General features: G+C 44.1%; 1 protein-coding gene across 1 annotated transcript in view; it reads right to left on the bottom strand.

The window, feature by feature from the left end:
• Nucleotides 1-3,345: 3,345 nt before the first annotated feature.
• Nucleotides 3,346-15,954, bottom strand: part of ZBTB45 (zinc finger and BTB domain containing 45) — a 35,221-nt gene continuing 22,612 nt past the window's right edge. The window contains exon 3 of the mRNA XM_069742897.1: nucleotides 3,346-4,513. Coding sequence (XP_069598998.1) covers nucleotides 4,260-4,513 — 254 coding nt within the window. The 3' untranslated portion in view covers nucleotides 3,346-4,259. The remainder of the gene's footprint in view (nucleotides 4,514-15,954) is intronic.

Here is a 15,954-nt window from a genome sequence, read left to right as displayed (position 1 = left end):
AGATTCATTGGAAAGAAGCCTCTCTTGGTTCATTAGGAGTCAGGTCTGGAATTTAGAGTTTCTTACGTACTTCATGAAACGACTCCATCAACGAGCAACACATCATCTATTGGATGCTCTGCCAGCCATTTAGCATTACCACTACGGGGGGGGGGGGGGGGGGATATGACACCTGGGAAGGCCAGCCCGTCCTCTTGACCAAAGAAAACGCTTACTGCCACCTTAATGTATTGAGTCCCAACCCTCTCAGCCCTACTAATCGGTTCACACAAGGAGGGGCCCATGAGAATTTTTTTTTCTCCAAGCGTGAGCTCAACAAGACTTCACCTCCAGTGGTTCATCATCTTACAGAAGCAGGGTGACAAATGACCCTTAATTTCAAGAGGAACGGTGATCTAGCCAAAAGGGGGGGGAACAAATCTAAAAACAACCCATATTAACATTTGGTACCTTAATACCTACAGGGAAATATTTCATTCATATTTGGCATAAATGTAACAGCATCAAGAGACCCTGCTATAAAAAAGTGCACTTCTTATAAAAGGGAATGTATCATTTTATTCTTTTTTTTTTGTTACTAATTAAAGCCAGATACTGAAATATTGAAATCTTCTTTCTTTGCTGACTGTCCTTTTTCTCTGTATATGAATATGGTGACAGTCTCTCCTAAACTCTTGTTAACCCCTTAGTGACCAGGCCAAACTATTTTAATCTGACCAGTGTCATTTTATGTGGTAATAACTCTAAAATGCTTCAACATATCCCATTGATTTGGAGATTGTTTTTTCCGTGACACATTGTACTTTATGATAATGGTAAATTTATGTGTATATGTTTTGTGTTAATTTATTTAAAAAAAAAAAAAAAAAAATCAGAAATTTGACAAAAAAATGTAAAAAAAATATATATATATTTTGTAAATTTCCATTTCCTAAAATGCTAACAAAATAAAATAACATTTTACAACTGGTGCCGATTTAAAGCAGACATGAGGGAAATGTCATTTATTAATGTTTTGCTAAGGTAGGACTATCTGGATTAAAGGGATAATCATTCAACGTTTGAAAATTGCATTCTTTTTATGGATTTCAAAGGGAAAAAAACTCCAAGTAAATGTGGCGCTAAGCACCTACGGATTTTTTGAATGCATCCACTTCAAGTGAAAAATGTTAATACAAATTCATTTATTTAAATAAAATATATTTGTAAAATATTTTTAAAAATATTTTACAAATATATTTTATTTTTTTATTTTGAGAAAATAAATGAATTTGTATTAACATTTTTCACTTGAAGTGGATGCATTCAAAAAATCCGTAGGTGCTTAGCGCCACATTTACTTGGAGTTTTTTTCCCTTTGAAATCGCCACCTATGTGGATCTGAAGCAGGATCAACACATAGTTCTCCAAAGTGAGCTGCACACCTTATCGGATTATACAACATACGGAGAAGAGTTGCCTAAAGAATTGATTCCTTGAGAATCTCAACGTGCATTTCTTACCGATAGAAGGTGAGCATAACTACAAATAAAAGAAATGTTTTTAACTTGTTGGTAAAAACGTATTACGCTCAGAGGAAGCGCCGCACTTGTCTCTTTTTTTCCCCTCTTTCCCTAAACCAGGGTATTTCTAAAGATTATTTTTAGGGAGCTATCCAGGTTTGAAGTGATTTTGGGGGGACCTATATATTGGAAAACCTCCCCAAAAGTGATACCAGTTTAAAAACAGCACCCCTTGACTTATTGAAAACTGCTGTCAGGCAGTTGATTAACCCTTCAGGTGATTTTCAGGAATTAATGCAAAGTGGCATGACAGGAATTAAAAAGTATATTTTTACCATTTAAAGGTCGGTAACTTCTGAACAGGCCGCTAAAGCCGGCAGACTAACGACCCCATTTGGCTGCGAATTGCCATGGCAAACCTCAGGACCACATGATCAACATCTCAGGGTGACATTGTGGATAAAAAAAAAGTCCCCACACTGTTAACCATTTATATGATTTAGTTACTATTGACAGCAGCATCTAAGGGGTTAAACAGATTTGGCCGGTGACAACACTGATGGTGGCTGACGCACCAAGTTGTCACCTGTATGGGGAGGCTATTCTTTTATATAGCAGGTCAGTAAAAAAGAGACGTATTGGCGGTCATTAAGGGGTTAAAAAGGATTTCCAGGAAGGTATAAAGAGAAAAAAACAAAATAGTAATAGTCACTTTGTTAAACCTCAGTCTGGGTGGCCCACCACAGTCCTACTTCCCTACAGTTAAAATGTGCAGTACAAGCATGTGACCACTGCAGCCAATCACTGGCCTCTGCAGTGGCTCTTTTAAGAACAGCACAAGACTGCTAAGGCCTCTGTCTGACTGCAACGATCAGCTATGTGCATGGCGTGTCATCACCATTAGGCGGGGGGTCACACTTGTGAGTCCAATGCGAGAAACTTGCACATCAACACCCGGCACTGCCGCCAGCATTCGGGACCGGAGTGTGTGGCTGCATAGAAATACACACAGCTGATCGATCCGGCCCCGAGTGCCGGAGGCAGTGCTGAGTATTGATTCTCGCATTGGACTCACAAGTGTGACCCCGGCCTTAACCAAATATCTGGTGGTGGACCACCGGAGGCAGTCCTGAAAAGGCAGGAGTTTAACAGGAGCATTTGATTTTTTATTAATTTTTTAATGATCTGAGACATCCACTGTGAAGGGCATCCAGAGATGCTCTTTACAGCAGCTACATTAAGCACGGGTACCTGTAGACTAACTGATTATATACACACATTTTAAATATTCCTTTCGCACTAGCGTCTACACATTAGAGTTAAGGTATCGGCATCCTACCTTTGTGCGGTAGTGGTCAAGCTACACAAATAGGCGTGAAAGGAACATTCATTTGGCACTGGCTAAAATCGGTCCATCGTCACATAGAAAATTAAACACCATGACCGAAAATTTGTAAAAAATAAAAATAAAAAAAAAATTGTCAAAATAAAAACTCAATTTGAACAATAGCTTTCCTTCTGATGACACATTCCCTTTAAAACTGCCTCCTGGTCCAGAAGGCAGGGAAATAAGATTGTTTTTTTTTTTTTTTTTTTTTTGGTGTTAAGGATAGTTTAGTTAAAAGAGAAAAAAAAAAAAATGTATTATATATATTAAGGTTCATGCCACAACAAGTTTCATATAAATCTCATAGATGCAACGTCCATGAAAGCAGGTGACGGGATAATACACATGTACGTACACACGTATAACACACGGCTGACACAGAGTCACACATATCGTCATAAATACAAACATTATATAAGGTGATTAAATAGGCTATATACAAGACGCACAAACTAGAAAAGAAAAAAAAAGTATGCTTGTCCCTGGTCTTCTTCCCTCCAATAGTAACCTTGTGTACTACGAGACATTGTTAACCTTCTTGCTGATAGAACCTCGATAAATGTAATACGAGGAGCTACTCCCAAGTCAGATGGATCTAACCATGGGAACCATGTTCTGGTCAATGGATTCTGACGTCTCATTCTTCAAAGACATCATTTTTCCTTCATCTCCAGAACCTTCATGGAGTCCTACAATGCCGCAGCATATGGCAGTAGAATACACAGTCTCCTGGGCTGAGACCGACCATGCACTAGCACATGGAATAGATGGTAGGGACAAGGCATGTCCCAAGCATGTACTAACCTATCTCATCGCTCAAGTTCCAGGGGACCATTATAGCCACGGTTCTGGAGAACCCATTTAAGGACAATTCTCTTGACAGAATACTGTCCAATGAATGGGTCCCTAGTGTGTAAAAAAAAAAAACAGCCAAATTCATGTTCCCGCAGGGAACGGTTATTCCTCAATGCTCATATCTAGAAGTTTGCTGGTCAGTAGAACATGTTCTTCTTGGAATGCGGGTCCAGCAGACCGGATGAGGTTTCTCCATGTTTATTGGCATATAGACCACTTGTCATAAGTTCCCATATATGACTTCTACGTGATGCTGTATTGTACAGCTTGTGGGACTGTGTCTTTTTTGATGAAGTCTCCTTTTGATTCCATGCGATTAAATGCTTTGAAATTTCACCAAACTTCTGGATTAACCTCATGGACAACAATAGCTTCAGGACATGATTAACGTGAACAAAACTTGGCTCTCCGCAACATTGGCCCCTGGCTAAAAAAGAAAAATTCCACTCATTGGGAAACAGAAGCCCCATGGGCCTAAACATTGAAAGTGAAACTGGGTGGCTGAGGGTCACAGATCAGGCGGTGTGCGTGGCGATGTGTCGCTCTAGTAGAGTGCGGTGGGAAAAGTACTTATTGCAGAAGCAGCACTGGAAGCGCTCGGGTCGATGTGTGCGCATGTGGACGTTCAGGGAGCTCTTCTGGGTGAAGCGCTTGCAGCAGATGGAGCACTGGAAAGCACGGACGCCGGTGTGGGTCACCATGTGTTTGAGCAGGTAATCCCGTAGTGAGAAGGATCTCCAGCAGATGCTACATTGATGGGGCTTTTCACCTAAGAGGAGGCAAAAGCAGAAAGTTCAGTGTCTCTGGTGAATGGGAATATCTACATAATTTCAGAGAGGAAAAACACCTAAAAGGGCCACTATCATTTTTCTCAATTGGAGATCTCAAGTTATGGGTGGTTAGCAGGTTTCCAACTGAGAACCCTACTTTTCACTAAAACATAAAAGGGATTAAAGAGAATTTGTCACCAGGTTTTAGCCAATTACTCTGAGGGCAGCCCAATATAGGGACAGAGAGCCTGATTCCAGCGATGTGTCACTTACTATTTTACTTGCTGTAGTTTTGGTAAAAATCACTGCTTTGTCAATAGATCATCATTAGCAGACTAGTAACCCTTCTGCCAGGTAGTCCTCCATAGTCAAGAGCTCTGTATAACCCCACCAATCACCGATTGGCAGCTTTCAGTGTACACTGTGCATAGGCAGAAATCTGCCAATCAGTGGGGGGGTGAAGCAGAACTCCGCATTATGACAATTGGTAGATCTGCAGCAGATATAACCGTGATTTTGTCAAAATGTGAGCAGGAAATCAAGCAAGTGACATTGCTGGAATGAGAATGTATGACCCTACATCAGGGGTGTCAAACTGCATTCCTCGAGGGCCGCAAACCATGCGTGTTTTCAAGATTTCCTTAGCTTTGCACAAGGTGCTGCAATCATTATGTGTTTAGGTGATTAAATTATCACCTGTGCAGTACAAGGAAATCCTGAAAACATGACCTGTTTGCAGCCCTTGAGGAATGCAGTTTGACACCCCTGCCCTACATCATGCTGTTCTCACATGGGGTAGGAAAAACCTGGTGGCAAATGGCCATAGACAGTGTATTGACGTAGAGGAGAGCGGCCAGGAGATGAAAAACACGTTAGCCAGCAGTGCTCCACAGTCCACTCATCCTAGTGACTAGTCGGGGGGTCCGCACAATCTCTGGAGCCACTATATTCCAAAAGGGGTTATCTGACCAATTCACAGATCAAGCCAAGAGAATGACATTGCGATTAAATAATGAAAGCCATCATCTACCAGATAGATCTGATGCCATATTAGCACCGCTGCTGCCTGTCGATCTGACCTGTAGCAATGACATCCCCCACTACACAATTGACTGCTGCAGCAAATCACTGTGTCTGCCTGCATGTGGGTAGTCAGGGACATCATCGCTGGAGTGGTGATGCCGGGTAGGCAGCAGATACAATTCCATTCTCTTGGCCTAATGTCTGAGGAAGTTGGAAAAACACTCAAAGGGAATCTGTCACGTGAAAAAACGCTATTAACCTGCAGATACAGGGCTATTCTGCAGAATGATAGCGTTGTGAACCTGCCGGAGGCCTACAGTTAGAGCCCCACTGCCAGGAGGAAATGACCTTTATTCCTTTCAGCAGCGTTCAGGTTTCAGCCTCGGGGCAGCGCCAGCTCAGTCACCGCTCTGTGTATAGAGTGGTGACTAATACCAAGCTGCTGTCCGTCTGTGCGGCGGTGTGAGGGGCCGTAGTTACAAAGGCCGAACACCATGCACAGAGAAATAACCGTGTACCTCCAACACTGTAGCCCAAATGCTGCTGGGGAAAATAAAAGGTCATTTCCACTCGTTAGCGGGCAGCTTCAGAATGTCATTAACCTGCAGGTTAATATTTTTTTATTTTTTTATGTGACAGGTTCCTTTTAAGTTAATGAAACCATAAACTTGGAAAAGCTGTAGGCTACAAAGAGATATGAATGTCTTGAAATGCATCAATATGGCCCAAGTCTACATGGGGAGGTTCACTGCACAATTGGGAAGCAAGAATTACAAATTTTCAGCAGCAACAAATAAGATACAATAAAAAAAAATACAACAACAATAGCAATAAAGACAACCAGAAAGAAAACCTCTATACTTTACACTGCAGGCTGCACCCAGAGAACAAACATCCCATGCTCAAAAAGAACATGGTTCATACCGTTCCTCTCTTTGTTCCGGTATTCCAGATAGAGCTCCTATAGTCTGATCTCTCGGGGAGCATCTTATAAACATTTAGGTTCTCAAGCAACTTAATCAAAACTTCCGCTGCTAGCTGAAGGAGTAAATGGAAGGAATTTACTAGACGTGTTTAGCATGAAGTATGGCGGCCGGCCTCCATATACTCAGGATGTTTATCCCTCTGAATTATTTATTGCACTCTCTGTATAAACCCCGAGGCGTCTCTTAGAGGCTCCTATAAACGGTTACATAATGGGCTCGCTGAACTGAAAGAATGTCCAAAACTAAGTTTATCCCAGACTGAACCCAAAGCCAGGGAATTAGATAGATACACACACACAGTTCCTTGCGAAGGTATTCAGCCCCCTGGAACTTTTCAACCTTTTCCCACATATCATGCTTCAAACAAAGATACCAAATGTAAATTTTTCGTGAAGAATCAACAACAAGTGGACCACAATTGTGAAGTTGAATGAAATTTATTGGTTATTTTAAATTTTTGTGGAAAATCAAAAACTGAAAAGTGGGTGTGCAATATTATTCGGCCCCTTTAACTTAATACTTTGTTGCGCCACCTTTTGCTGCGATTGCAGCTGCAAGTCGCTTGGGGTATGTCTCTATCGGTTTTGTACATCGAGATAGTGAAATTCTTGCCCATTCTTCCTTGGCAAACAGCTCGATCTCAGTGAGGTTTGATGGAGATAGTTTGTGAACAGCAGATTTCAGCTCTTTCCACAGAATCTCAATTGGATTGAGGTCTGGACTTTGACTTGGACATTCTAATACCTGGATACGTTTATTTGTGAAAAATTCCATTGTAGATTTTGCTTTATGTTTGGGATCATTGTCTTGTTGGAAGACAAATCTCCGTCCCAGTCTCAGGTCTTTTGCAGACTCCAACAGGTTTTCTTCAAGAATAGTTCTGTATTTGGCTCCATCCATCTTCCCATCAATTTTAACCATCTTCCCTGTCCCTGCTGAAGAAAAGCAGGCCCAAACCATGATGCTGCCACCACCATGTTTGACAGTGGGGATGGTATGTTCAGGGTGATGAGCTGTGTTGCCTTTATGCCGAACACATCGTTTGGCATTGTTGGCAAAAGTTCGATTTTAGTTTTATCTGACCAGAGCATTTTCTTCCACATGTTTGGTGTGTCTCCCAGGTGGCTTGTTGCAAACTTTAAACAACACTTTTTATGGATATCTTTGAGAAATGGCTTTCTACTTGCCACTCTTCCATAAAGGCCACATTTGTGCATTGTACGACTGATTGTTGTCCTATGGACAGACTGTCCCACCTCAGCTGTAGATCTCTGCAGTTCATCCAGAGTGATCATGGGCCTCTTGGCTGCATCTCTGATCAGTCTTCTCCTTGTTTGAGATGAAAGTTTAGAGGGACGGCCGGGTCTTGGTAGATTTGCAGTGGTATGATACTCCTTCCATTTCAATATGATCGCTTGCACAGTGCTCCTTGGGATGTTTAAAGTTTTGGAAATCATTTTGTATCCAAATCCGGCTTTAAACATCTCCACAACTGTATAACACCTGCCTGTTGTGTTCCTTGGTCTTCATGATGCCCTCTGTGCTTCACACAGAACCCTGAGACTATCACAGAGCAGGTGCATTTATACGGAGACTTCATTACACACAGGTGGATTATATTTATCATCATTAGGCATTTAGGACAACATTGGATCATTCAGAGATCCACAATGAACTTCTGGAGTGAGTTTGCTGCACTGAAAGTAAAGGGGCCGAATAATATCGCACGCCCCACTTTTCAGTTTTTGAACTTCCAGAAAAATTTTAAATAACCAATAAATTTTGTTTAACTTCACAATTGTGTTCCACTTGTTGTTGATTCTTCACCAGAAATTTACATTTGGTATCTTTATGTTTTAAGCATGATATGTGGGAAAAGGTTGAAAAGTTCCAAGGGGCCGAATACTTTCGCAAGGCACTGTTGATTCAATGGCTTTGGGTTCAAAAGATAGTAAAGGACCAGCGCTCCATCCAGGTGTAGTAATCCAAAAACAAATTTATTCAGCCATGTCAGAGCAATGTTTCGACCATAAAGGTCTTTTTCAAGCATGGCTTTGGGTTCAGTCTGGGATAACCCTACTTTTGGACATTCTTTCAGTTCAGAAAGCCCATTATGTATGTTTACTTACTTACTTGCTTACTCTACAGGAAATATTAAGAACCTGTGACCCTCCGCTCTGAATTTATTGGGAGTCTTTTTTGCCAACCTAACCACATCATTAACTGATCGTTCTGTTCCTGTGGTCTCCAAGGGTGTCCCACGTATCCCAATTTGCTAGGTCTAAATGAGCTTGAACGCCCACTCGTCACAGAGGACACACCGCCGGGCAATGTCCGGCTGTCTACTCCTTGTCCCGCTTACATGGCTTATGACTGACTGCCCTGAGAACAGGGCTAGTGATGACGTTCAATGCCCTTAGGGATTCTGGCACACCATATCGAATGGGGATAGAGGTAAACGGATGGATTTACTTGGCATAGTGGCCACCTCGATATCGGGATACAACGTGGCGGGTGGGCATCGCACCTCATTTTCTGCAAAAATACTAAAGCAAAAGAGTGTAAAGAGCTTTTAAGAACAGTTGCTGTTTCTCTGTAGCGATCATGACTTTTTCATGTGTACAGGACATGTTTGGATCACCAGCATGATCTCCATCTTAAAAACTATTCACATCTCACTACATGAACCCATTCGGCCTTTGGCACCAGAAATACTAAATATAGGCATATGCTCCCAGTGAAATAAAGGAGGCCTCAGTTGGGGGTTAAAATGGGTACCTGTAAAAAATAAAAAAAATAAATTAAAAAAAAAATAAAAAAGTAATCCCTAGCGCCTTTACTTTGCACGTCGTCGCTGCTGCGCCGCCTCTTATCAGGGGCCGGCATGCAATAAACTTTAGGGTTATAACTCTAGGTTTTATCTTTTCAGTAAGCACAATTATGGGCTGCTTATCATTGTCTTTTATGCTGCACAGGGCTGACAGCTGGAAACTTTGTGTGCACTGCTTATATACCAGACACCAAGAAAATGGCTCCTTCAGCACACAGTAGCAATAGTATCCAGAGATAAAGCATCAGTGTTGGCCCTGTACAACACTCTGGACAATAGCATAAACTGTAATACCTGTAATACCTGTAACTGTAATAAGATACCAACCACAAGCTTAGCAAGCTGCTGGACATTACATTACTAATTGGGTAGCTTGAGAGCAAGGGTAATCGCTGCAGCAGCAATATAAGGTCACTCCTGTGACCACTTTATAGCTGCAGCTGTTATGCACCGCCCCTGCCAGAAGATGAGGCAAGGAGTGAGACAAGGGACCTGTCCAGCGGCACAAAAAGGAAGGCAGGAGAAATGAATTATTGGGGATTTTTAGACTATAGGGTTAACCACATTTTTAACGTCTTGTTATGCTGACATGGTCTATGCATGTAGCTCCATCAAGAGCAGCTATTAAGGGCACATTAGAAATATACCAGGACTGCAGTCCCATAATATACATGTTTAATCTGGCTCTTTTCTCAGTTACCACAAAAAAGAATTGGTGCTGCCTGCACTGTTTGCAGTTACAATATCATGGAGATAAAAAACAAACAAACAAACAAGGGCCCCCAGGGCCGCGACACCCGAGGAGGTGGATCCCCCCCCAAGCCCACCACACCCGAGGAGGTGGGTCTTCCCCCCCCAAGCCCACCACACTCGAGGAGGTGGTCCTCCCCCCCCAAGCCCACCACACCCGAGGAGGTGGGTCCTCCCCCCCCAAGCCCACCACACCCGAGGAGGTGGGTCCTCCCCCACAAGCCCACCACACCCGAGGAGGTGGGTCCTCACCCCCAAGCCCACCACACCCGAGGGGGTGGGTCCTGAGGAGGTGGGTCCTCCCCCCACAAGCCCACCACACCCGAGGAGGTGGGTCCTCCCCCCCAAGCCCACCACACCCGAGGAGGTGGGTCCCGAGGAGGTGGGTCCTCCCCCCACAAGCCCACCACACTCGAGGAGGTGGGTCCTCCGCCCCCCCCCCCAAGCCCACCACACCCGAGGAGGTGGGTCCCGAGGAGGTGGGTCCTCCCCCCCCAAGCCCACCACACCCGAGGAGGTGGGTCCTCCCCCCCAAGCCCACCACACCCGAGGAGGTGGGTCCCGAGGAGGTGGGTCCTCCCCCCCCCAAGCCCACCACACCCGAGGAGGTGGGTCCTCCCCCCCAAGCCCACCACACCCGAGGAGGTGGGTCCCGAGGAGGTGGGTCCTCCCCCCCAAGCCCACCACACCCGAGGAGGTGAGTCCTCCCCCCCAAGCCCACCACACCCGAGGAGGTGAGTCCTCCCCCCCAAGCCCACCACACCCGAGGAGGTGGGTCCTCCCCCCCAAGCCCACCACACCTGAGGAGGTGGGTCCTCCCCCCAAGCCCACCACACCTGAGGAGGTGGGTCCTCCCCCCCAAGCCCACCACACCCGAGGAGGTGGGTCCCGAGGAGGTGGGTCCTCCCCCCCCAAGCCCACCACACCCGAGGAGGTGGGTCCTCCCCCCCAAGCCCACCACACCCGAGGAGGTGGGTCCCGAGGAGGTGGGTCCTCCCCCCCAAGCCCACCACACCCGAGGAGGTGAGTCCTCCCCCCCAAGCCCACCACACCCGAGGAGGTGAGTCCTCCCCCCCAAGCCCACCACACCCGAGGAGGTGGGTCCTCCCCCCCAAGCCCACCACACCTGAGGAGGTGGGTCCTCCCCCCAAGCCCACCACACCTGAGGAGGTGGGTCTTCCCCCCACAAGCCCACCACACCCGAGGTGGGTCCTCCCCCCCAAGCCCACCACACCCGAGGAGGTGGGTCCCGAGGAGGTGGGTCCTCCCCCCACAAGCCCACCACACCCGAGGAGGTGGGTCCTCCCCCCCCAAGCCCACCACACCCAAGGAGGTGGGTCCTCCCCCCAAGTCCACCACTCCCGAGGAGGTGGGTCCCGAGGAGGTGGGTCCTTCCCCCCACAAGCCCACCACACCCAAGGAGGAGGGTCCTCCCCCCCAAGCCCACCACTCCCGAGGAGGTGGGTCCTCCCCCCAAGCCCACCACACCCGAGGAGGGTCCTCCCCCCCCCAAGCCCACCACACCCGAGGAGGGTCCTCCCCCCCAAGCCCACCACACCCGAGGAGGAGGGTCCTCCCCCCCAAACCCATTACACCCGAGGGTCCTCCCCCCCAAGCCGTCCACACCCGAGGAGGGTCCTCCCCCCAAGCCGTCCACACCTGAGGAGGGTCATCCCCCCAAGCCCACCACACCCGAAGAGGCGGGTCCTCCCAAGCCCACCACACCCGAGGAGGCGGGTCCTCCCCCAAAGCCCACCACACCCGAGGAGGCGGGTCCCGAGGAGGTGGGTCCACCCCCCCCAACCCCACCACACCCGAGGAGGGGTCATTCCATATCAAGTGATCCAAATATGAATTTGTTTTTACCTGACGTCTTTAGATTTTTTTTATTTTTTGTTTTTATGAAGTACAACTTTAGTTAATTACAGATTAAAAGTTTAGAATTTTTTTTCTTCATCAGTTAATTTTTTACAGATTTTTAAAGTTTTGAAAAAGTGCGGATTTTGGCCTGGTATGGCTTTACATTTTTTATCATATCTCGGGCTAGAATTAAGATAAAGAGGTTGGAGAGGCATCATTGTTCTCAGAACGGTACCAGCTTTCATTTGATATGTCACAAGACTATGTTTCTTGATATTTTGTTTTGGAGAAATCAAATTCAAAATTTTGATGCGCAATTCTGAAAAAAAGTATGTCTTAAAATTGTGAAAACATGCATGTGTTACTTGTGTTCTTGTTTATATTTGCACAGGGATTCAACTTGGGACCTATCAAATTTGTATTTTTTTTGTAAGCCTTGAATTATCTGATTTTGTTTGTGCAAGTTTCTTCCCTTTTTCTTTTCAAATTACAACGTATTGAACTCAACATTTATATGTAACAATAAAGAAACACAAAAAATAAATCCTGAAGTGCCAGAATAAATCCATCTTAATCATCCTAACACAACTTGCTCAGCATTTTCAACCTGAATTCATTGAACAAGCCAAAAGAAAAAAGGTGATCATATCCTCAAGTGTGATTTTCCAAATAGACTCATCCTAATTATATGTTAAAAACGAGATGAAAAGAGCCAATATTTTTACCACCTATTTATACAGGGAACAATTTTTTTTGTATTATATCACTAAACATGTCATTTATGAAGTGTTTAAGAAGAATAGTACAGTAGTTAAATCCTCATTTTATAAAATATGAACTAATCAAACAATAGTAGGTTTTTACACTGGCCTTTTATAATCAACTAGCTGAAGAGCCCGGCGTTGCCAGGGCATAGTAAATATCTGTGGTTAGTTATAGCACCTCACTTCTCTTATTTTCCCATCATGCCTCTCATTTTCCCCCTCACTCCTCTCATTCCCCCTTAACACTTGTCATTTCGACCTCACATCTGTCATTTTCTGATCTCTCCACTATTTTCCCTCACTCCTCTCATTTTGCACTCACACCTTTTCATTTTCACCTCACACCCTCATTTTCACCTCAGTATATACATGTTTGTCATCTCCCTTATATATAGTATACACCTGTATGTCTTCTCTTGTATATAGTATATACCTGTATGTCATCTCCCCTGTAAATAGTATATACCTGCTATGTGTCATCTCCTCCTGTATATTGTATATATTATATACATGTACGTCATCTCTTCTGTATATACTGTATACCTGTATGTCATCTCCTCCTATATATACCTGTATGTCATCTCCTGTATATAGTATATACCTGTATATAGTATATACCTGTATATAGTATATACCTGTATGTCATCTCCCCTGTATATAGTATATACCTGCTGTATGTCATCTCCTCCTCTATATACTTGTGTCATCTCCTCTTTTATATAGTAAATACCTGTATGTCATCTCCTCCTGTGTATAGTATGTACCTGTAAGTCATATCCTCCTGTATATAGTATATACCTGTGTATCATCTGCTCCTGTATATAGTATATACCTGTGTGTCATCTCCTCCAGTATATAGTATATACCTGTGTATCATCTCCTCCTGTATATAGTATATACCTGTGCGTCATCGCCCCTGTACAGTCATGGCCAAAATTTTTGAGAATGACACCAAAATTATATTTTCACATGATCTGCTGCCCTCTGGATTTTATTAGTGTTTGTCTGATGTTTATATCACATACAGAAATATAATTGCAATCATATTATGAGTACCAATAGGTTATATTGGCAGTTAGAATGAGTTAATGCAGCAAGTCAATATTTGCAGTGTTGACCCTTCTTCTTCAAGACCTCTGCAATTCTCTCTGGAATGCTCTCAATCAACTTCTGGAGCAAATCCTGACTGATAGCAGTCCATTCTTGCATAATCAATGCTTGAATTTTGCCAGAATTTGTTGGTTTTTGTTTGTCCACCCGTCTCTTGATGATTGACCACAAGTTCTCAATGGGATTAAGATCTGGGGAGTTTCCAGGCCATGGACCCCAAAGCTCTATGTTTTGTTCCATGAGCCATTTAGTTACCACCTTTGCTTTATGGCAAGGTGCTCCATCATGCTAGAAAAGGCATTGTTGGGCGCCAAACTGCTCTTGGACGGTTGGGAGAAGTTGCTCTTGGAGGACATTCTGGTACCATTCTTTATTCATGGCTGTGTTTTTAGGCAAGACTGTGAGTGAGCCGATTCCCTTGGCTGAGAAGCAACCCCACATATGAATGGTTTCAGGATGCTTTACAGTTGGCATGAGACAAGACTGGTGGTAGCGCTCACCTCTTCTTCTCCGAATAAGCTGTTTTCCAGATGCCCCAAACAATCGAAAAGGGGATTCATCAGAGAAAATGACTTTGCCCCAGTCCTCAGCAGTCCACTCCCTGTACCTTTTGCAGAATATCAGTCGGTCCCTGATGTTTTTTTCTGGAGAGAAGTGGCTTCTTTGCTGCCCTCCTTGAAACCAGGCCTTGCTCAAAGAGTCTCCGCCTCACAGTGCGTGCAGAAGCACTCACACCAGCCTGCTGCCATTCCTGAGCAAGCTCGGCACTGCTGGTAGTCCGATCCCGCAGCTGAAACAGTTTTAAGATACGGTCCTGGCACTTGCTGGTCTTTCTTTTTTTGACAACAATGGAAGCTCTCTCCTTGAAGTTCTTGATGATGCAATAGATTGTTTACTGTTGTAGCTGCAATACTCTTCCCTATTAGGCCGTTTTTGTGCAGTGCAATGATGGCTGCACGTGTTTCTTTAGAGATAACCATGGTTAACTGAAGAGAAACAATGATACCAAGCACCAGCCTCCTTTTAAAGTGTCCAGTGATGTCATTCTTACTTAATCATGACTGATTGATCGCCAGCCCTGTCCTCATCAACACCCACACCTGTGTTAATGGATCAATCACTAAAATGATGTTAGCTGCTCCTTTTAAGGCAGGACTGCAATGATGTTGAAATGTGTTTTGGGGGTTAAAGTTCATTTTCTGGGCAAATATTGACTTTGCAAGTACAGTAATTGCTGTTAAGCTGATCACTCTGACATTCAGGAGTATATGCAAATTGCCATTAGAAAAAATGAAGCAGTAGACTTTGGAAAAACGAATATTTGTCTCATTCTCAAAATTTTTGTCCATGACTGTATATAGTATGTACCTGTATGTCACCTCCTCCTGTATATAGTATATACCTGTGTGTCATCTCCTCCTGTATATAGTATATACACCTGTGTGTCATCTCCTCCTGTATATAGTATATACACCTGTGTGTCATCTCTCCTGTATATAGTATATATCTGTGTGTCATCTCCTCCTGTATATAGTATATACACCTGTGTGTCATCTCCTCCTGTATATAGTATATACACCTGTGTGTCATCTCCTCCTGTATATAGTATATACACCTGTGTGTCATCTCCTCCTGTATATAGTATATACACCTGTGTGTCATCTCCTCCTGTATATAGTATATACCTGTGTGTCATCTCTCCTGTATATAGTATATATCTGTGTGTCATCTCCTCCTGTATTAGACCACGTTCACACGTTATTTGGTCAGTATTTTTACCTCAGCATTTGTAAGCTAAATTGGCAGCCTGATAAATCCCCAGCCAACAGGAAGCCCTCCCCCCTGGCAGTATATATTAGATTACACATACACATAATAGACAGGTCATGTGACTGACAGCTGCCGTATTTCCTATATGGTACATTTGTTGCTCTTGTAGTTTGTCTGCTTATTAATCAGGTTTTTATTTTTGAAGGATAATACCAGACTTGTGTGTGTTTTAGGGCGAGTTTCATGTGTCAAGTTGTGTGTGTTGAGTTGCATGTGGCGACATGCATGTAGCGACTTTTGTGAGATGAGGTTTGTGTGGTGACATGCGTGTAGCAACTTTTTGTGTG

This window comes from Ranitomeya imitator, chromosome 10, assembly GCF_032444005.1.
Source record: "Ranitomeya imitator isolate aRanImi1 chromosome 10, aRanImi1.pri, whole genome shotgun sequence".
Taxonomy (NCBI): domain Eukaryota; kingdom Metazoa; phylum Chordata; class Amphibia; order Anura; family Dendrobatidae; genus Ranitomeya; species Ranitomeya imitator.
Note: the sequence above shows the minus strand (reverse complement) of the source record. Positions and strands in the feature narration are given on the sequence as shown.